Raw genomic sequence first — 22301 nt, 5'->3', positions numbered from 1 at the left:
CTCGTGACCTGGTAGGTTGAGGGATCGGTTGTCCGTGGCCCCAGCAGGAGGGGCTTTCCTCCAAGTATGAGAGAGCTGCTGCTTTGGTTCCTGCCTCCCTCTTCACACCCTCCCTTTCCTCCTGCCAGGTTTCCCAGGTGCTCAGACCTGCTGCTCTGCCCTTTTGTCCTGCAACAGTGAGTGTGTTGGTCAGTTGAAGGAGGGGAAACTTGGATAAAGGATCAGTTCTATTCTGCATAACAGAGCCCAGGAAAAGGACTTGAACCCCACTCTGGGGCTACTCCAGGGATTCATTTCAGTTTATCAAACATTTACTGAGCACTTACTGTGTGCCAAGCACTGTGCTAAGCCATGGGACCCTGAGATCTGAGTAGGACATGATTCCTGCCCTGAAGGAGCTCATAGGGGAGACAAGATGTAAGCAATAATGGTCCATGATGGGAAAATAATAGGAATGTGCCCTGGTTCTTGAGGAGGCCCAAAGGAGGAAAAGTACAGATTTTTTTTTTTTAAATTTTTATTTGTTTATGATAGTCACAGAGAGAGAGAGAGAGGCAGAGACACAGGCAGAGGGAGAAGCAGGCTCCATGCACCAGGAACCCGACATGGGATTTGATCCTGGGTCTCCAGGACCGCGCCCTGGGCCAAAGGCAGGCGCCAAACCGCTGCGCCACCCAGGGATCCCGGAAAAGTACAGATTTGAGGGAATCAGAGAACCCATCCCAAGATGCTCAAGCTGGGTCTTGCAGGCTAAGGAATGGTTTTCTAGATAGATGTGGAGTGGGAAAAGAAGCCCAGTGTTGTGAAAAGGCACAGCACATGCCAGAAGCTGCTATTCTTTTGGCAGGGCTGGGGTGCAGAGCACATGTGGGGAGTAAGCAGTAAGAGGAGGCTGGGAGGCTGGACCAGGCCACAGGGTATGGTACTGCTGCAGACTTTGGGTTCTATTCTGCAAGGAATGGAGGTCTGTTGAATACTTTGTAAGCAGGGGAGAGGCACATTCTGACTTGTGTTTCTGGCAAATGCCCCCAGGTGGCATGTGGAGATAGATGAATGGAAGGGGAAGCTGAGGCAGGAGGGAGCTGCTGACAAGAATTCAGGTGAATCATGAGGATCTCAGTGAGGTCAGCAGGTGCCATGTGGATGGAAAGGTGGGAATGATATGAGCCCTAACAAGAAGGCAGACTTGATGGGATTGATGACTGGCCCAAGGAAGGGGAGACATGAGAGGCATGCAGGGCAAGGCCTGGGATGCAGGAGGTAAGGTGCATAGGGTACAATATGTAAGGAATCATTCACTCAAAGGACAGTTCAGGTGCTGGCCTTGAGTGAGAAGGAAGAGTCTAGAATGAGTTCAGGCTTGTGATATGGGGGTGAGCTGGATGGTGAGACCATAACCCGGAGCAAGGCCTGGGGGAGGCACAAGCACAGCAGGTGGCAGTGGTGTGGCAGTGAGGACAGGCAGCTGTCAAGGGCCCTTGGCTCTGCAGCAGCTCTGCCCTTGGCCTCTGAGGCAGTGAGGGCCGCTCTGACTGGCCTGTTTTGCTCAGTGTCCAAGGGCATCCTCGCACGGCCCAACATTTGACTGTCCTGCTCTGTCCCCAGTGATGGGGCTCTCCCAGATAGCACAGGGGCCCCCTGCCCCCACATTGTACAGCACTCCCTGCTTTGACAGCCCTCAAGCAGGTCAGCTGGTTCCACTGGGAAAAATTCTAGTGGGGAGGCAGCCAGTATCTTCTGGTGGCTCAAGGTGATTTCAACCTTCTGGGAAGCCTGCAATGAAATCAGAGGACAGCTGGAGTTTCCTGGGGCAGCACCCTCTGATTAGCAAGAGTGAAAATGCATTTTATGTAGTCACAACTTACCCAGCTTATACAAATCCATTACCAGTTAAGCCCCATATTCAACTAGCCCCTATGGCGTGTCTGTGCCAAGCACTGGGCCGAGGGCTTTCACGAAGTATAGGGGCTCACAGGGCGGGACCAGGGGTGGTGGATTCAGATCTCACCTCTTTGTTAACCAGCTGCAGGACCTTACACCAGTTACTCTCAATTTCTTCACTTGTTAAGAGGGAAGAGTAATAGTAGCTTTCTCTTAGGGTGAGGATGGAGATAGTGTTGGCCTCGCCCTTGCATTTGGTGGACAGAACCCAGATCTTTCTGGCTATCTCCAAAGTTCACACTGTTTCTGGGGCCTCATATTGCCCCTTAGTGCTACAGTCTTCTCCCTTTGCCTTGTCTTCTGCTTTGCATGTCAGCTGGAGATGACACCTGTGTTGAGAGCCTTCTTGGGGTGGGGGCCAGTCAGCTAAAGAGTTGGTCTGCCTGGTGACCATATCTCTGCTCCCCACTCTTGAACACTAGGTGGGAGCTGAGTGCTAGGATTCAAAAGCCTCCTGCACACTCCTCCTAGGCATGATGAACCAACCTTCCATCTGTATCCAAAGCAAACAGATCAGTTGCCTATATTCCCCATGGGATGCCCTCTCTTTGCCTCACCTAATGAATGGTCTTATCGGCAATGAGAGCCTCGGGCTGGAGCCCAGGAGGCTGGAGGGGAAACTTTGTCCTCGGGGAGGGCCATGAGGCCCCATCAGGGGTACATTTTTTGTCTACTCCTGGAAGGACCACAGAGCAGGGAAGCCAAACATCTCAAGCTGGCGGCCATACTTTGAAAAGCCCATCCCTTAACCCTTCCGTGTCCCCAGGCCATGGAGAGCAAGCTGCTTATTGGAGGCAGGAACATCATGGATCATACCAATGAGCAGCAGAAGATGTTGGAACTGAAGAGGCAGGAGATTGCTGAGCAGGTAGGGCTGGGGGCTTCCGGTCTCGTGGGAGTGCATGGCCTTGATGTCTAGTCTAGAGGGCACAGGGCAGTGAGCCATCATGGATTCAAGCTCCCTGGAATCCAGTGCTAAGAATCTAAGACCTACAGCCCTGGATCCCAGGGGTCCACCAGCCCAGGAGTGGGCCAGGGGCGCTGCCAGCATATGGGTGAGAGAAATGGTGGCTCTCCATGGTGTCAGCCCCTACAGGTCGCCTGGTATTAGTCCCTGGGCATTCCACAAGGGTGTCAGTTCTTTGCCAACGGTATGATTATGTCCTAAATCTTCAAGAATCGCAATTTGTTCATTCTACCAGTCATCTGTGATACCACATGGGGAGAGGGTGAGGCTGCTGGGAAGTCAGGATGATGGGAATCTATGTCGGCTTGACACTCCCACAATGTGCCAGCTGTTAGGGCTGGGGTCTCCATCCACAGGGGGCAGTGCCTGGCAAAGACATGGCCATATGAGCTAAGAAGGTCCAGAGAGGCTCCAGGGGCCATGGGCCATAGGACACTCTCTTCTCCTTCCCAGCATCTGTAGCCACAGTGGAGTGAAATCCCATGATAGGCAGAGTGAACTTGTCCCCTGAGCTCCCTTGGCCCTCCCCAGTACACGCTGCACCACTGAGCCCCTGTGCCTTGCCTCGGCCTAGAAACGCCGTGAACGGGAAATGCAGCAGGAGATGATGCTCCGCGATGAGGAGACCATGGAGCTCCGGGGTACCTACACGTCCCTGCAGCAGGAGGTGGAGGTCAAAACCAAGAAACTCAAGAAGGTGAGATGATGCGGTGGGGCAGGGAAGGGCCTGGCAGCCTGATGGAGCCTGGATTCTGGGATGAACCTGGAGAACCCAGAGGGTTGCTGAACCCAGAGCAGGCCAGGCAGAGGCCCAGCCACATGGCAGTTTCCAGGGACAGATTACCTCTTGGTGGGTCAGGAGCAGGACAGCAAGCCCTGCGCCCTCCACACCCCCATTTTTAAGAGCCCCTGGAGAGACAGGAGTAGGATAGGTCACCTTCCAAAGTGGCTCGGGCCCCCATCCCTCTCTGAGCCTTGCACCAGCAGTTCTGTACTTGGGTCCTGATTCTGACTCTTCCCATCGCTAGCTGTGTAACTGTGAGCAACCACGTGCCTGAGTTACCTCTTCTCTAGAAAGAGGGTGTTGGGACTAAAGATCTCTCAGGTCCCTTTCAGTGTGAACACGCCACAGTGCTGACAGCAGCCAAAAGGGGGCAGGTAACTGGCCCCCCAGCATAGGACGGACAGGGGGGCAGGAGGGAGATTCAGACTGGGTGGGCCTCTCCCCCTGGACTCAGCTGCTGGAGCCTGAGCCTGCAGAGTGGGGAGCCAGGCTGAGGGAGAGGGGCCTCCCCGCCATGCTGTGTCGCCTCTGAGCAGCGCCTGTCCCCGTGCAGCTCTACGCCAAGCTGCAGGCTGTGAAGGCAGAGATCCAGGACCAGCATGACGAGTACATCCGCGTGCGGCAGGACCTGGAGGAGGCACAGAATGAGCAGACTCGGGAGCTCAAGCTCAAGTAGGGCCCCCCCTCTCCCCACTCCTGGTCCTCACTGCCATCCCTCACTCCCTGGCCAATCCCTGGGGGACTTACTTCCTTCCTCCAGGCCTCATTCCACCCATCTACTCCCTGAGGAGTCCATGTCCCTTAGAAATAGAATGTGTCTGTTTCCTTCTCCTTCCTCTGTTCTGCCGTAATGATGAATCCTCCAAGGTGCATGCTGGGGGCTGGGTGCAGCCAAGAGTAACCCCTAAGGCCCTGAGTCTACCGTCTTTGCACTGGAAGCAGTGATTTCAAGTTCTGGGATTGCTGTAGGGACCCTCTCTTCCAACTTTCTGGTTTTCCCATCACCTCTGCTCCCTCTGCCTCTTTGCTTCTTGCTTCAACCTTCAACGCATGTGGTCGTGTGGTCTGTCACTCCCCAGTTCCCATCTCTGCCTCATTCCTGCTCCCAGGTACCTGATCATCGAGAACTTCATCCCCCCCGAGGAGAAGAACAAGATCATGAACCGCCTTTTCCTGGACTGTGAGGAGGAGCAGTGGAAGTTCCAGCCACTCGTGCCCGCTGGAGTGTGAGTCTCTCGCCACCTGGTCTGGGCCCTGCGCACCTGCCAGCCCACCCCAGGTTGGGGGGTGGCCAGGGGCCTGCGGGGAGTCAGAGGTTTCTGTGGATTTGGAGATAGGTATGGAAGATGCGGATGGAGATGGACTTTTCAGGAGCTGACATAGGTCTTCGTGAAAGAAGGGTGTTCTCCCCAAAATGAAGTGTCTCAGGTGCCCCTTGAGGGACCTACGGAGGGGAAGAGCACTCAGCATTTTGGCAACCCCAGTAAATGATCAACGTCTGGTCCGTCTGGTGAATATTCATTTGTCGGGTGCCAAACCCAGCAACAATAGTTCATATTGCCTGACTGTGTTGGGCTCTGTATACAGGACCCTACGGACAGAGAGTATCAGACGCAGCCAGCGCACGGTGCAGTCAGGAGCGCAGGGAAGCGATCGGCCTGGGGGAAATGACGGAGGTTGGCCTGGTCTTTATAACCTCGCACAGCTCAGCATTGAGCTGGTGATTGAGCACTGGTGGTGATTCAGCATTTCCACCTGTTTCCATAGAGCCTCGTGCGTGGGTATAGCTCGCATCCACTGGCTGGGCGTGTAGCTCCCTCTGCTGGTGGCCACGGAGAATGAGACGATACTCAAACCCAGCAGAGGGACTGCCTCCCTCAGCGGAACCGCTGCCCCTGAATTGAAAAATCTGCCTACAGAGGTGTCCAGGAGGCTGGATACCAAAGCACTTCCCTGGAGCTTCTTTGCTCTCTCTATCTTAGGAATGTTAAGGCCGAGATAGTGCAAGGTTCTCCCCAAAGCTGGGTGGGTCTGTGGCTTCTCCCTGGATATCAGATGCCTACTTAGTCAAAAGGCTGACCCTGCCCAAGCTGACACTATGTAAGTGGCAAGTTCACGAGTAGAGGACTTTTCAATGATGTCACTTTGGACTTTAGTAAAAGCTTCCAGGTGATTCTGCAAGGGAAGCCAGGCTTGAAAGCCACTATTCTAGTGCCCTCTGCTGGAGGGAGATGCTGGTGAGGCTTCTGGTCTGTTAAGGTTATTGATTTTGTACTCAGAAAGTTCTTCAATTGAAATTTTGTGTGGGTGCCTGGCTGGCTCAGCCGGTAGAGTGTGTCACTCTTGACCTTGATCTTGGGGTGGTGGGTCTGAGCCCCATGTTGGGTATAGAGATTACTTTAAAAATTTTTTTAGGGCAGCCCAGATGGCTGAGCGGTTTAGCACCACCTTCAGCCCAGGGCCTGATCCTGGAGACCAAGGATCGAGTCCCACGTCGGGCTCCCTGCATGGATCCTGCTTCTGCCTCTGCCTGTGTCTCTGCCTCTCTCTCTCTGTATGTCTCTCATGAATGAATAATAAAATCTTAAAAAAAATTTTTTTTAAAGATTTTATTTATTTATTTGAGAGAACGCAGGTGGGGTGAGGGGCAGAGGGAGAGAGAGAAAGGAAGCTGACTCCCTGCTGAATGCAGAGCTCAATCCCAGGACCCTGAAATCATGACCTGAGCTGAAGTCAGCCACGTAACACACTGAGCCAACCAGGTGCCCCCCGAGATAGTTTTTTTTTTTTAAGATTTTATTTATTTATTCATCAGAGACACAGAAAGAGAGGCAGAGACACAGGGAGAGAGAGAAGCAGGCTCCATGCAAGAAGCCTGATGTGGGACTTGATCCCAGAACTCTGGGATCACGCCCTGAGCCAAAGGCAGATACTCAACTGCTGAGCCACCCAGGCGTGCCAAAAATAAAATTTTTGAAAAAAAAAAAAAGTTTGCAGGTGGAGGAATTTCTTTACATTAGATAGAGATGGGATGAGAGGCTCTAAGAAGGCATGAGTTTTTTTAACTTTTTATTTTAAAAAATAAGCATTGCAAGAACAGTGTAAAGAATTCCCATATACCCTTCATCAAAACTCACTGGATATTGATGTTTTGCCACACCCTGCTTTTTTTTTTTTTTAATTCATGAGAGACAGAGAGAGAGAGGCAGGCTCCATGCAGGGAGCCTGACGTGAGACTCAATCCTGGGTCTCCAGGATCAGGCCCTGGGCTGAAGGCGGTGCCAAACCACTGAGCTACCTGGGCTGCCCCACCACACCCTGCCTTATTAATTCCCCATCGCCTAACCATTTGAGATTAAGTTGCAGACATTTGGATCCTTTACCTGCATTTTCTAAGAATGAGGACATTCTCTCCCATAACTATAATTCAATGATCAAATTCAGAAAATCTTATATAGACACAGTACTATTATATAGGCAATATTCAGGTTGAGCCAGTTATCCCAATAGTGTCCCTGAGGGCAACTTCCCTCCTCTTGACCTGAGCTGGTGCATGGCATTTAAAGGCAATGCCTCATGGTTTTCCTTTAATCTGGAACTGAGAAGGGATCTTGATTGGAGATTTGTAGTTTCGTGCTTCAGTTTATCCATTTCTCTGAATAGTTGGCATACACCAAAAAATCATTCACAGATTTTTATTTATTTTATTTTTTAAAAGATTTTATGTATTTATTCATAGAGACACGGGGGGGGGGGGGGCGGCAGAGGCACAGGCAGAGGGAGAAGCAGGCTCCATGCAGGGAGCCTGACGTGGGACTCGATCCTGGGTCCCCAGGATCAAACCCTGGGCTGCAGGCGGCGCTAAACCACTACGCCACCGGGGCTGCCCTCATTCACAGATTTTTAAAATTAAAACAGGTGGGGCACCAAACAGGTGGTTGGTTGGTTAAGCGGCTGCCTTCAGCTCAGGTCATGATCTCAGGGTCCTGGGATCAAGCCCCAAGTAGGCCTCTCCACTCAACAGGGAATCTGCTTCTCCTCCCTCTGCTGCTCTCTCTCTCTCAAATAAATAAATAAAAATCTTTTAAAAAGAAATAAATGGGGCAGCCCCGGTGGCGCAGCGGTTTAGCGCAGCCTGCTTCTCCCTCTGCCTGTGTCTCTGCCTCTCTCTCTCTCTCTCTGACTCTATGAATTAATAAATAAAATCTTTGAGAAAAGAAAAGAAAGAAAGAAAGAAAGAAAGAAAGAAAGAAAGAAAGAAAGAAAGAAAGAAAGAAAGAAGAAAGAAAGAAAGAAAGAAAGAAAGAAAGAAAGAAAGAAAGAAAGAAAGAAAGAAAGAAAAGAAAGAAATGGGGCAGCCCAGGTGGCTCCGTGCTTTGGTGCCGCCTTCCGCCCAGGGCGTGGTCCTGGAAACCTGGGATCGAGTCCCACATTGGGCTCCCTGCATGGAGCCTGCTTCTCCCTCTGCCTATGTCTCTGCCTCTTTCTGTGTGTGTCCTCATGAATAAATAAATAAAATCTTAAAAAAAAAAAAAAAGAAATAAATGAAATTCAATAAAATTAAAACAGCTATCTTAAAATAGTACTTTAAATCATTTTTAAGAATAGGTACCAATCGGGCAGCCCTGGTGGCTCAGCGGTTTAGCGCCGCCTGCAGCCCAGGGTGTGATCTTGGAGACCCGGGATCGAGTCCCACGTCGGGCTCCCTGCATGGGGCCTGCTTCTCCCTCTGCCTGTCTCTGCCTCTCTCTCGCTCTGTCTCTCATGAATAAATAAATAAATAAAATCTTAAAAAAAAAAAAAAAAGAATAGGTACCAATCATAACTATTAAAAAGAAAGAAATCCTCCAAAATCGAGATAGGAATCTTTGCTTACTGCTTCACTGTTGACTTTCCTAGTCCCTCGTCTCCTGTCTCTTCTGCCTTAAAGGTGAATCTGTACCCTTGACATGCTCTTCGTGTGCCTTGGAAAACCCCCGGCAATGGTTGTGGGCAGAGGCATGAGAGCTTAGTTACCTGTGAGGCTTTTCCCACATCTTCTCTCCCATTAAGTCTTACTCCTCCCTCCAATCCATCTTTCTAAAGGAAGGTAATGCAAAGAAAGTTTCAGTGTTTTCCTTGCCACCAGAAAGCCTGAAAACTGATCATTTTTCAAAAACTTCTCACTGGGGCTTACCTAGTAGTATTTTCTTTTCCAGAACTTTCTGGTAAGAATCAATTCCTACATATGCAACTTGAACAGAGTTGCCCCTCAGCCTGCATGGAGGTGTTTTGTTCTGTTTTGTTTTGTTTCAGAGAGAGAGGGATAGCATGCAAGGGGCAGAGGGAGAGAGAGAGAGAGAATCTTAAGCAGGCTCCAGGCCCCATGCAGAGCCCTTATACAGGGCTTGGTCTTAACAACCATGAGATCCTGACCTGAGCTGAAACCAAGAGCCACCCAGGCGCCCTGCCAGGCAACTCTTGAAATACGTCCATATCCTTATTTTGGAAGGCTACCCCTTTTTTTTCCTCTGCTATCTCTGTGACACAACTAGTTGATACACAGGCCTTATACCATCACAAACAATTTTTGTATTAAAGTCACTTTGAAAATCCATTTTTGTGGGGCACCTGGTTGGCTCAGTAGGTTAAGTGTCTGTTTGGCTCAGGTCATGATCCTGGGGTTGAGCCCCACACTGGGCTCCCTACTTAGCCTATCTGCTCTTCCCCTTCACCCCCCACTCTTGCTCTCTCTCTCTGAAATAAATAAATAAAATCTTATTAAAAGAAAGACCAGTTTGCAACCAGCTCCAGCAAAAACTACTCTACAAATATAACCTTTTATTTTTAGTTTCTCATAATAGTCTTTATTTTTCATTGTATTTAGACAAAATTGTCTTCTAGGGGTTAATATTTGACAATGTCTATAGCCATTGGTCTATAGTTCACAAAATTCTTTTTGTAACTTTAGCTCTTGGCCCTTTGCAAGCCACCCTAGATTCTTTTTTTTTTAATATTTATTTATTTATTATTTATGATAGACATAGAGAGAGAGAGAGAGGCAGAGACACAGGAGGAGGGAGAAGCAGGCTCCATGCCAGGAGCCTGACGCGGGACTCGATCCCGGGACTCCAGGATCGCGCCCTGGGCCAAAGGCAGGCGCCAAACCGCTGAGCCACTCAGGGATCCCCCTAGATTCTTTTCAAAGGCATCGTGGTGCAGTAGAAAGACACTGGACTTTGGATTTAGAACATTCTGAATTCTAGTCCCTGCTCTGCCATTTACTTGTGGCCTGTAAAAGGGTTTTGTTTTTCTTTTAGATTTGATTTATTTATTTAAGAGAGAGAGCATGAGTGGTGGGATGGGGGTTGGGGGCAGAGGGACAAGCAGATTCTCCACTGAGCATGGACCCTACTGTTGGCTCAATCCTAAGACCCTGAGATCATGACCTGAGCCAAAATCAAGAGTTGGCCACTTAACCCACTGAGCCACTCAGGCACCTCTGGAAAAAGTTGTTTGTTTGTTTGTTTGTTTTTTTTAAGATTTTATTTATTTATTCATGAAAGACACAGAGACAGAGAGAGGCAGAGACACAGGTAGAGGGAGAAGCAGGCTCCATGCAGGGAACCCAATGTGGGACTCTATCCCGGTGCTCCAGGATCACACCCTGGGCTGAAGGCGGTGCTAAACTGTTGAGCCACCTGGGCTGCCCTGGAAAGCTTTTTAACCTCACCGAACCCAAATTTCTTCACCTGTATTTTTTTTTTAAGATTTTATTTATTTGGGATCCCTGGGTGGCGCAGCGGTTTGGTGCCTGCCTTTGGCCCAGGGTGCGATCCTGGAGACCTGGGATCGAATCCCACATCGGGCTCCTGGTGCATGGAGCCTGCTTCTCCCTCTGCCTGTGTCTCTGCCTCTCTCTCTCTCTCTCTCTCTCTGTGACTATCATAAATAAATTAAAAAAAAAAAAGATTTTATTTATTTGAGAGAGAGTGAGCAAGAAATAGAGCACGAGTGGGGGAGAAGCAGAGAAAGGGAGGGAGGAACAGACTCCTCACTGAGAAGGAAGCCTGATGTGGGGCTCTGTCTTAGGACCCCGGGATCATGACCTGAGCCAAAGGCAGACACTTAACTGACTGAACCACTCAGGCACCCCACAAATTTCTTCACCTGTAAGGTGGGATAGTAAATGTACCCTGCAGGATTATTGAGGTTGAAACGGGATAATGCATGGGAGGCTCCAGGCCACAGAGGAGATGATCAATGAATGGTTGCAATCATACTAATGAGCCAATATTATAATTACAGGGATGCAAGAGAAGCCAATTTGCCTTCATCCCATAGAAGTGCCGGAAAAGGGCAGTTTGGTTTACTGTTTTTGTCTCAGATTCTGATTTTTTTATTCAAGCTATCTCCAAGTTTAGAGAGGGAGCATTCCTTGCTCTAAATAGAATCAAGAGGGATCCCTGGGTGGCGCAGCGGTTTGGCGCCTGCCTTTGGCCCAGGGCGCGATCCTGGAGACCCAGGATCAAATCCCACGTCGGGCTCCCGGTGCATGGAGCCTGCTTCTCCCTCTGCCTGTGTCTCTGCCTCTCTCTCTCTCTCTGTGTGACTATCATAAATAAAAATAAATAAATAAATAAATAAATAAATAAATAAATAAATAGAATCAAGATAGATAAACTTGGGGATCCCTGGGTGGCGCAGTGGTTTAGCGCCTGCCTTTGGCCCAGGGCACAATCCTGGAGATCGAGTCCCACGTCGGGCTCCCTGCATGGAGCCTGCTTCTCTCTCTGCCTCTCTCTCTCTCTCTCTCTCTGTGTCTATCATGAATAAATAAATAAAATCTTTTTTTTTTTTTTAAAGATAGATAAACTTGTTTCATTATACAGGCAAAGTTGACCCCAGTAAGAACATTCTCAGCTCTGGGTTGAGTCCCTAGCTTTATTCACAGATCTGTGACAACTGAGTTGGATCTAAAACAGGGAGAAATTCCAGCTGCCCCCAGGCAAGTAGGGCTGCGACGAGGGAAAGAGTAGAGTAAGCAGAGGGACGCCTGGGTGGCTCAGTCGGTTAAGCATCTGACTCTGGATTTCGGCTCAGGTCATGATCTCAAGGTTCTGGAATCCAGCTCACTCTACCCTCAGCAGGGAGTCTGCTCGAGGATTTTCTCTCTCCCTCTCCATCTGCTCCTCCCTCGTGCTTTCTCTCTGTAAAATAAATAATTAAGAAAAAAAAAGTAAGTAGACATACAGAATGCTTCAGGGTGGCCTGCGGGGACAGAGGGACCAGATCGCAGAGACAAGTCAGATTTGCTGTGGCAGATGATTGGGAAAGACCTTAAAGGAAAACTCACCCTATGATGTTGGACTCTGATTTTCAGCACCAAAGAAGAGGAAAAGAAGGAGATACGACAGCTGATCATGAGATTGGGGTCAGCCCCTAAGACAGAGCTGAGAGATAACTTTTTAATATTAAGGGGAAAAAAATACTGGGATAGTAATAGTCATATAGAGGAGGGGTCATATGACAATTCCTAGGATCTACTGGGCAGGTAGTTATTGTGGGTCTCTGCTGGGAGGGGCGGCCACATGCAGAGGCAGGCCCCTGCTCCAGTCTGTCAGCCACAACCTGCTTTACTAAGAGGGATCAATCATGGAAAGTAGGCCTGGGGCAGAAGAGGGAATAGATGGGACGTTTGGTGTCCCAGTTACAGACTCCCCTCCCCCAACCCCTTCTTCCCGCATGCCACCCAGAATAGCCCTGGCGTCTTTATTGGGTCAGGCTGCCAATTCACAGTGATCCACACTGCTCTGCTTGCCCAACCCTGTCCCCCTGTCCTATTCCCAGAGCTCACAGCCTTCAAGACGCTCCCAGCCCCAGCCTGTTCCTGGGTTCTCTGAGAGACAGTACAGCATCCTAAAAAGAGTATTTGGGAAGGTCCAGTTCCCAGTGTCTTCCTTCATTGTTCAACCATAGGCACAAAAGGCATTTTGCTTGCCTGAGCCTGGGGCTCCTGGCCTGCCCTTGACTACACCTCAGGAGGTTGTTGCAAAATTCAAATGGGATGTGTTGACGCACCTCATACACGATAAGGGGTTATGTTACCAATTTTTGTCCTCTGCCCTTGAGCCGTCATGGAGCTGCTGCTGCACACATTCACAGCCTCGCTGCTCCCCAACCCCCTCCCCCAGCCCCCCCACCTGGGGCCACACAGCCACAGAGGGAGCTGGGGCTCCTATGATTTCATCATTCTCTGCTTTTATCCATAAAGTGAGGTCAGAAGGGACCCCTAGGTAGGCTCTGGCCTTCTTTTATACGCTTGATAAAATGAACCACAAGTCTGTCCCTTCTCCTTACTCTGCCGCAGAAGGCAGGCCTTGTTGCAGTCAGCTCCTACACTGCTTGTTCTACTGGACAAGGACAGGATGTCCTGTCTATGAATTACTCGGCCTGTTTCTTCTGTCTTCTGTCTGCCTTTTGGCTTTTTTTTTTTTTTTTTTTTCATTGCTCCTTTGTATCCCTGCTTGAAATTAGCAAGATGGATTGAGACTAAATAATCATCACAGCTGCCATGTGTTGAGCCTCTGTTGTGAGCTGTGCTAAGGGCTTATCTTGCTTAATCTCAGCAGTTGTGGGTGGCAGGGAGGAGATAGCTGAGTCTCAGGTATTAAGCCACCTCCCAAGGTAACGAAGCTTTCAGGGGCAGAGCCCACATTCAAACTCAGCTATGTCTTACTCCAAAACTTGTATTATTTTGTTTTAATGGAAATACTTTCTTGATTTCTTTCCTGTCTTTGTTTGTTTTGAATAATAAAAGTTAATACCCCACACCCACCAAACTGCTGGAAATAAGAAGTCTGTCATATTGTGAGGTGGCTAGGATAGAGTATTGGAAGCTTTCTGTCTTTTTTTTTTTTTTTTTAAGATTTTATTTATTTATTCATGAGAGACACAGAGAGAGAGACAGAGACACAGGCAGAGGGAGAAGCAGGCTCCATGCAGGGAGCCCGATGCGGGACTCAATCCCAGGACTCCAGGATCACAGCCTAGGCCGGAGGCAGGCACCAAACCGCTGAGCCACCCAGGGGTCCCACATTGGAAGCTTTCATAGGTGTGACCACTTTGAAAAGCAATTTGGTAATATCTAGTAAAGTGGAAAATGCATATACGCTCCCATGGAACCATTCCATTCCTGGGTATATACTCCAGGGGAACTGTTGAATATGTACTTGAAGATACCTGTACAGAAATGTTCACAGTCGGGGCACCTGGGTGGTTCAGTCAGTTAAGCATCTGCCTTCAGCTCAAGTCAGGATCCCCAGGTCCTGGGATCGAGCCCCGCATTAGGCTCCCTACTCCTCGGGGAGTCTGCTCCTTCTTCTCCCTCTCCTAAAGCTTGTGTGCTCTCTCTCTCTCTCACTCACTCTTTCAAATAAATAAATTAAATATTGTAAAAAACAAACAAAAAAGGAATCAACCTAGATGTCCATCAACAAGAGAATATTATATATATATTTATACACATATATATGATGTTATATCGCAACCTTTAAGATAGTCAATATAAGTAAACTTTAATAATCTGATCTAGACATGCATGGATAAATCTAAAAAAAAAAAAAATGTTTGTTGGGGATCCCTGGGTGGCTCAGTGGTTTAGTGCCTGCCTTCAGCCCAGGGTGTGATCCTGGGATCCTGGGGTCCTGGGATTGAGTCCCACATTGGGCTCCCTGCATGGAGCATACTTCTCCCTCTGCCTGTGTCTTTGCCTCTCTCTCTCTCTCTCTGTCTCTCATGAATACATAAAATCTTTTTTTTTTAAAAAAAAAAAAGGTTTGTTGAACACACAAAAATGCAGCATGTACACCCACTGTTCAGATTTTAGAAACAGGCATACAGATACCCATGTATATTGTTTATGTATATCCATATACATAAATAATGATAAAAACATGCACTGCATTGCTTAGCACCAGATTCAAGAGAGTAACTCTGGGGAGGAAGAGATAGGAGTCTTAAAAGCTAGTCAGCTTTTTTACATTTTAGATCTTTTTTTTTTTTTTTTTTTTTTAGATTTTATTTATTTATTTGAGAGAGTGCAAGAGAGCACAAGCAGGGGGGGCAGACAGAGGGAAAAGGAGAAGCAGGCTCCCCGCTGAGCAGGGAGCCCAATGTGAGGCTCCATCCCAGGACCCTGGGATCATGACCTGAGCCAGGGGCAGATGCTTAACCATCTGAGCCACCCAGGTGCCCTTACAGTTTATTTCTTAAAAAAAGATTTAGAGTAAGCATAACAAAATGTTACACAGATGATTTGACAAGGCCAAATGGTAGGTGTACATATATATATTATTTTCTGTACTTCACTAAATGTCCGAGATAATTAGATACAAAGTAATACATTTTTATTATAAAAAAGTTAAGATTTTGCAGAAGGGCATAAAGATGACAAAAGTCACCTGTAATCACACCATCCAAAGACAATAACTATTTACATTTTGTTGAATACCCAGACTTTTTTCTAAGCATATACACACATCCATACACATTTATTTAAAAACAAAACAGGGCAGCCTGGGTGGCTCAGTGGTTTAGCGCTGCCTTCAGCCCATGGCGTGATCCTGGAGACACGGGACGTCGGGCTCCCTCCATGGAGCCTGCTTCTCCCTCTGCCTGTGTCTCTGCCTCTCTGTGTGTGTGTCTCATGAATAAATAAATTTTTTTTTTTTTTTTTTTTTTAAAGTGGGGCTAAGCATCCAACTCTTGATTTTGGCTCAGGTCATGATCTCAGGGTTATGAGATCAAGCCCCACTTGGGGCTCCACTCTGGGTGTAGAGCCCGCTTGAGTTTATCTCTCTCGCTCTCTCTTTGCCCCTCCCCACCCTCCTCTCTCCCTCTCTTTAAAAACAAAGAGAATCTTCATCCTTTTATTTGCTTTTTTTTTTATTGTATCGTGGTAATCTTTTCATGTGACATGGAACTACATGATTTTAACAACTGCATCATCTTCACACAGCTGACTAATACTTTAGTTCCTATCCTTGCACATCTGGGTTGTTTATAGTACTTTACAATTGTAAGTGATTTTGCAGCAAACATCCCTGCATGTAAATGTCCCCATCTCTGATTATTTCCTTAGGGAAATTTCTAGAAGTGGGAGTTTGGGTCAAAGCATATGCACTTTATTTTATTTTATTTTATTTTTGCATATGCACTTAAAAAAAAAAAGCATATGCACTTTTTAAGAGCCACACCTGAGTTGTTTTTTTTTTAATTAATTTTATTGACACGTAGTTCACATTATAAAATTCAACAGTAAAAGTGTATAGTTCAGTGGATGTTAGTATGTTCACAAAGTTGTATAGACACCACTGTCTAATTCCAGAACATTTTTATCACTCCAAAAAGAAAGCCCCAACCCATTAGCAGTCCCTCCTCACTCTCCCCAATGCCTCTAGCTTGGGGCAATCACCACTCTACCTTCTGTCTCTATGGATTTGCCTCTTCTAGACACTTCATATGAATGGAATCATACAATAAGTCTTTTATGAGTCTTTTATGTCTCTCTTTCACCTAGCAAAATATTTTCAGGGCCCATCCATGTTGTAGCATTTATCAGTACTAAATTCCTTTTTACCTTTTTATTGCTGAATAATATTCCATTTTTTGAATATGACATATTTATTCATTTATTAGTTGATGGGCATTGTTTCTACTTTTCGGCTATTAGGAATAATGCTACTATGAACGTTCATGTACAACTTTTACCTTGGCATATGTTTTTGATTCTCTTGACTATATATTGAGTAGTGGAGATGCTGGGTAATATGATAACTCTATTATTTATTAACTTTTTGAAGAACTGATAACTCTTTCCAACTTGGCCAAACCATTCCCTCCAACAATATATGAAAGTTCCAATTTCTCTATATCCTCACCAACATCTGTCTTCTTTGATTATAGTCATCCTAGTAGATGTGAAGTGGTATCTCATTGTGGTTTTGAGATACATTTTGGTAAAGATGTTGACATCTTTCAAGTGCTTATTGCCCATTTGTATAATATGTTCTTTGGGGAAATGTCTATTCAGATCCTTCATCCATTTTTAAATTGGGTTGTTTGTCTTTTGATTGTTGATTTGTTAAAGTTATTTATTTTTTTTAAGATTTTTTATTTATTTATTCATGAGAGACAGAGAGAGAGAGGCAGAGAAGCAGGCTCCATGCAGGGAGCCCGATGTGGGACTCCATCCCAGGTCTCCAGGATCATGCCCTGAGCCAAAGGCAGATGCTCAACTGCTGAGCCACCCAGGCATCCCCTGTGAGAGTTCTTTATATATTTGAGATACAAGTCCCTTATCACATATGTGACTTGCAAATAAACTCTTCCACTTTCTAGATTATCTTTGCACTTTCTTTTTTTTTTTTTTTTTAAAGACTTTATTTATTTATTCACAAGAGACACACACAGAGAGAGAGGCAGAGACATAGGCAGAGGGAGAAGCAGGCTCCATGCAAGGATCCCGATGGTGGGACTCAATCCGGGGACTCCAGGATCACACCCTGGGCCAAAGGCAGGCACTAAACCACTGAGCCACCCAGGGATCCCATCTTTGCACTTTCTTTCTGATGTCCTTTGAAGCACAAACTTTTAAAAAATATTTTATTATTTATTTAGAGAGAGAAAGGGAGAGAGTGCAAGCAGGGGGAGGGGCAGAGGGTGAGGGAAAGAGAATCTTAAGCAGACTCCACACTGAGTGTGGAGCACAATGAAGGGCTCAATCTTGAGACCTGAAGATCATGACTTCAGCCAAAATCAAGAGTTGGAGACTTAACCAACTAAGTAATCAGGGGCCCCAAAAGTTTTTAGTTTCAGTGAAATCCTGTTTATCTATTTTTTCTTTGGTTGCTTTAGCTTTTGATATCATATCCAAGAGACCTGATCTAGGGTCATGAAGATTTACTTCTGTCATTCTAAGAGTTTTATAGTTTTAGCTCTTACATGTAAGCCTGTGATCTATTTTGAGTTAATTTTTATATATGATACAAGGTAAGGATCCAACTTCATTTTTTTTGCCTGTGGATATCCAATTAATTGTCTCAGTACCATTTGTTGAGGAGACTGTTCATTCCCCATTAAGTGTTCTTGGTATCCATATAGAAGATCAACTGATTGTAAATATAAAGATTTATTTCTAGACTCTCAATTCCATTCCATTGATTTATATTTCTGTCCTTATGCTAGTACCACACAGTCTTGATTACTGTAGGCTTTGTATTAAGTTCTGAAACTGGGACATGCGAGCCCTCCAACTTTGTTCTTTTTCAGGATTGTTTAGGCTATTTTGGGACCCTTGCATTTCAAGCCTGATTTTTAATCATTTTTTGTGCGTGTGCTAACAAAATAAGAAGAATGCGAAAAGCAGAACCACTAATTATCAATGATTTTGCATAGTGTGTGGAATCAGCATATGAATCTGAAAGCTAAAAGAAGATTGGATTTCCTTTCTTTATTTCAGCCTTAATCAAACCTTTTTACTGTGGGGGGAAACAGTGGAAAAAACAAAAGTAAAGGAATACATGTTCCCTTGTGTTATGATAGTTTTTAGTTCTCCAGCTCTATCAGAACAATGAGAAGGAAATTCCTGTGAACCAGGGTCTGCAGAGCCTCCTGCCTACTTTGAATGATACGTAATTCTTCATGATATCATTTTCTCCATCTTCAAAAGAAATCCGCTCTAATATAGTCTCTTCCCCACAGCAATAACAGCCAAATGAAGAAGCGACCAACATCTGCCGTGGGCTACAAGAGGCCTATCAGCCAGTATGCTCGGGTTGCTATGGCAATGGGGTCCCACCCCAGGTACAGGGTAAGAAGCTGGGAAGTAGAAGGAGGGGAAGGAGCGAGAGCCCAAGGGAGGTGATGCTCATAATCTCTGCTTGCTCTACCTATCTCATTACCTTTGCTATGCCCAATATTTACTGAGCGCCTAAGAGATAAGAATCATCAGAGCCCCTGCTCATGTCTATCTGATGTTCCCACCACAGGCTGAAAACATAATGTTTCTGGAGTTGGATGTGTCCCCTCCAGCTGTCTTTGAGATGGAATTCTCTCAGGACCAAGAACAAGACCCCCGTGCACTACACATGGAGAGGCTCATGCGGTTGGACAGCTTTCTGGAAAGACCTTCTACATCTAAAGTTCGAAAGTCCAGGTCCTGGTCAGTGCCACTGTGGTCAGAGTGGGCAAGGGACTTAGGAGGCAGGGAGACTCTATGGGCCAGTTGAGGCACAGAGACTCTATGGGGTGGTTGAGGCATGGAGACCCTATGGGCTGGTTGAGGTTTTGGTTATACCTGTGAGGCCTTAGGGAGGGTAATAACTGGGATCATCAGGGAGGGGTTCCTATAGCCACAGGATGAGGGAAAGGCAAGTCCTTGCTTTTCTGTTTCCTGCTGTCTACCAACCTCCCCACTCACCCACCTCATCCCTACCCTCTGCAGGTGTCAGAGTCCTCAGCGGCCTCCACCCTCTACCGCACATGCCTCACTGGCCTCCGCTGCTCTGCGCCCTACAACAGTGCTAGACCATGAGTAACCACCTTCAGTCAGGCTGCCTACCCAAGAGCCTCCTGGGATGGGGAGCCAACCCTGGATCATCTCACCTGACGCTCAGTGTGTGTGCGTGTGTGTGCATGTGCGTGTGCGTATGTGTGAGGGGGTGAGAATCTGGCAGACCATGCATCTGCCTGCCTTTCTTAGCCTCCTTTATTTAATTAATGTTATTTATTTGTGGAGCTCAGCCGTGGGGGGGAGATGCCCTCGCCTGAGCCTGCCGTGGTCACTGCATAGCCTCCTTCCTTTCCTTCTGACTTAGACACCCCCATGTCAGGCCTCCAGCTCCTCCCCGTCAGCTGCTCCCAGAAGGGAAGGTAGCCAGTGCCTGAGAACAGAGTACTTTTTCTACCTGTCTCACTCTAATCCATCTCCTATGCTGACGGTGAGCAGTGCCAAAGCACTTTCTGGGACTAGATAAAATGCTAGCTGTCCACAAAGGACAGGAGATGTCCTGACAGTGTTGGGCCTATGCTCCCAGCAAAAAGAGCCCCGCACTCTGCTTTCTGGACCTCAGACAACCTCTTTTGGCCTCTTGGGCTCCTTTTCAAGGACTTACATGACCTCACCGACACAGCCCATGCTCTTCGGCTTTGGCAAGAACTCATGGCTTACCCAAACTCTGCTCCTGGCCACCTTCCCAACCTTTGGATGGGAACTGTGAACCGACCAGTTGCTGCCTGCTTAGGACCTGCAGAAAACGAAACGGCAATGGAGACAACACGGACAGTCATCTAAGGAAGTCCCTTCTCTGAGTCCCTTCGTTTCTGTCCCCTTGGAGAAGTAACTTGGGTTAACAAGCGATCAAGCCAACTCCCCATTTCGGAGACACTGCTCCTTTCTGCTTTGGTCATTTTCCTTGGCAGCTGCTTGGATCCCACCCAGGTCATGGTGGGAGGAATCAATGTCATTCTCCCCGTGGCTACACAAAGGTATCAGGAATCTGCTGTTTCCCCTTCGTTTAGCACAGGAGTCAGAGACCTAGGCACAATCTGCCAGCTTTGCCTATTACTCCTGTTCCACATCGCATTTGTTGAGCACTATTTTGTTGAAAATTGATCCTTTCTCCAGCATTGTGCAAACTCTGGTCCCAAGGGAAGTACTCTGCACCTCCCTCTGTGACATCCCAAGATGTCTCCAGGTATCTCAAGTAATAAGTCAATTTCTACCAAAAGAAAAAGAAAGAGAGAGAGAGAGATTTTTATTGATTTACCTTTTTAAGTGTGTATTTTGGTAGAGGAGTGAAGAAGTAATCATGAAAGAAACAAGTGGTTTAGGATTTCAAAATGTCCTAAGAGTGGGAGTCTCTTGTTCCAGAATATAAGGATTCTAGTCATTGCGAGAAAAGCATGAAACTGACTGAGCTGCTTGAATTGGATGAGTGGGAGGTGGGAGTGGGGGTAGGGGCTGATTACCTGGTTCTTCTCTTTCCATCTGGAAGTGAACGCTTCCTGCATGGTTCAAGTTGCGCTCTGAGGACCGAGCTATGGTTTGGTTTAATTCAGTGTTGCTGTCATTTCTGCCATAGTTACTGGATTGGATGGTTGGACAACTCAATTGCCATTTGCTCCTGTCCTTCAAGGAAGTAGCATTTTTCATCAGAGCCCAAGAGATTATTTGAGACTTAGGATTCAGATCAGAGGTTTGGCTGTGTCCGGGACAGGAATCATGTGTAGAAATCCCCCAGGTGGCCGGGACACAGGGCGACTCCCTGCCTACATTGAGCAGCCTTTCCCACTGACCTTTCTTGTTTGTGGATGAACAGCACGCGTCACCCCCATTCATCACTTGGACACATCAACTCTGCATCATCTGGTCGCTTGACCCTCACAGTCTTAGAGCACAAAATACCCAATTTCACCACCCCCAGTCTGAGGGCTGGGCCCGAGGTGTGTCGGAGGAGGAGCTCCTGCCTGCGGTTTTGTGTACGTGTGTATGTGTGTGTGTGTTTGTGTGTGTGTTTACTTCCACAGAGGACACTCTACACTCGGTGTAACATATGCTGGGAACAGGGCCACTGGGGTGGTTGGATCTCTCAGTCTCTCTTCTTTCCCTTTTGATGTATCAAACATTTGATTGACAAAGTAAGGGCCTTGATGAGGACCAAATTTCCATGTCTGTTGCTATGGTCTTTATTTAGGACAACAGTTAATGCAGTGGCCCATTCTTGTCACTCTATACATATGACTATACAGGACATATGTAATATATAAATATATATAAAAAACATTACCCTCTGTCTCCTTGGCTTCAGATGAGGCCTCTCTGTTGAGCTGAAATGCACCTGCAGCTTGGTGCTGCCGGCAGCCTGCAGCCCAGCCCTGTTCAAATTAACAGTCGATAATAAAGGAATGAGTATCGTCACAGAATTGATTGCCTGCCTTCTCTTCCCTTTGTTCTTCCTTATACTCACTTTTGCATTTTCTCCCTTCTTTCTTCCTTGTTTTTCCAAGAGGGGTTTGAGAGTATTTGGAGCTCAGCTACAGTTACCAGCATCTGGGGGAAGAACGGGTTGCTTAAAAGGGACTCATCTGTCCAGCAGGGTTGAGGCAGGTCCCAGGCTCTAGCCTGAAGTCTGTGCCAGAGCCATGGCAACAGCTGTTCATGTTCTGGGTGAAGAGTCCCCACTTGGTTAATTCTGAGCTATTAGCAGATGTCAGAACAGCCTAGATGTCCAGATTAGCTGTCAATATCATTTGACAGCTCTGCTCCCCCATTGATCAGCCAGGAGAGATGAAAGCGGGTAGTAATGTGTCCAAAGCACATAGATGTGCCTGGCATATGGTGAGCGCTGAATTAAAATAGTTTAAAGACTAACGTGCCATCAGGCTCTCTTCCCAGAGCTTCTTTCCCTCCCCTCCTGATCCTGGCTATTGGTTCCCCATAGCATGGAGGTCTTAGGGGAAATGAAAAGTAGTTGCTGCTGACAAACAAACACAAAGCCCTTGACTCCCAGGGCTGCACTGTGGTTGGCCTGGTGCACACAACTCAGCAGTGAGCCGGTTGGTTTGGCA

General features: G+C 47.2%; 1 protein-coding gene across 2 annotated transcripts in view; it reads left to right on the top strand.

The window, feature by feature from the left end:
- KIF3C (kinesin family member 3C) overlaps positions 1-21656 on the top strand; it is a 38529-nt gene extending 16873 nt beyond the window's left edge. Inside the window, exons 2-8 of one of the 2 annotated variants that reach the window (XM_038560978.1) lie at positions 2708-2809; positions 3483-3605; positions 4246-4364; positions 4802-4918; positions 18435-18543; positions 18722-18888; positions 19177-21656. In XM_038560978.1, coding sequence (XP_038416906.1) covers positions 2708-2809; positions 3483-3605; positions 4246-4364; positions 4802-4918; positions 18435-18543; positions 18722-18888; positions 19177-19270 — 831 coding nt within the window. In that variant the 3' untranslated portion in view covers positions 19271-21656. Of the gene's footprint in view, positions 1-2707; positions 2810-3482; positions 3606-4245; positions 4365-4801; positions 4919-18434; positions 18544-18721; positions 18895-19176 lie in introns of both variants that reach the window. The other variant, XM_038560977.1, reaches the window with a different exon arrangement.
- Positions 21657-22301: the final 645 nt, after the last annotated feature.

The sequence above is a fragment of the Canis lupus genome, chromosome 17 (genome assembly GCF_011100685.1).
Source record: "Canis lupus familiaris isolate Mischka breed German Shepherd chromosome 17, alternate assembly UU_Cfam_GSD_1.0, whole genome shotgun sequence".
Classification (NCBI taxonomy): Eukaryota; Metazoa; Chordata; class Mammalia; order Carnivora; family Canidae; genus Canis; species Canis lupus.
The sequence above is the reverse complement of the archived record's forward strand: the minus strand, read 5'-3'. Positions and strand labels throughout refer to the sequence as shown.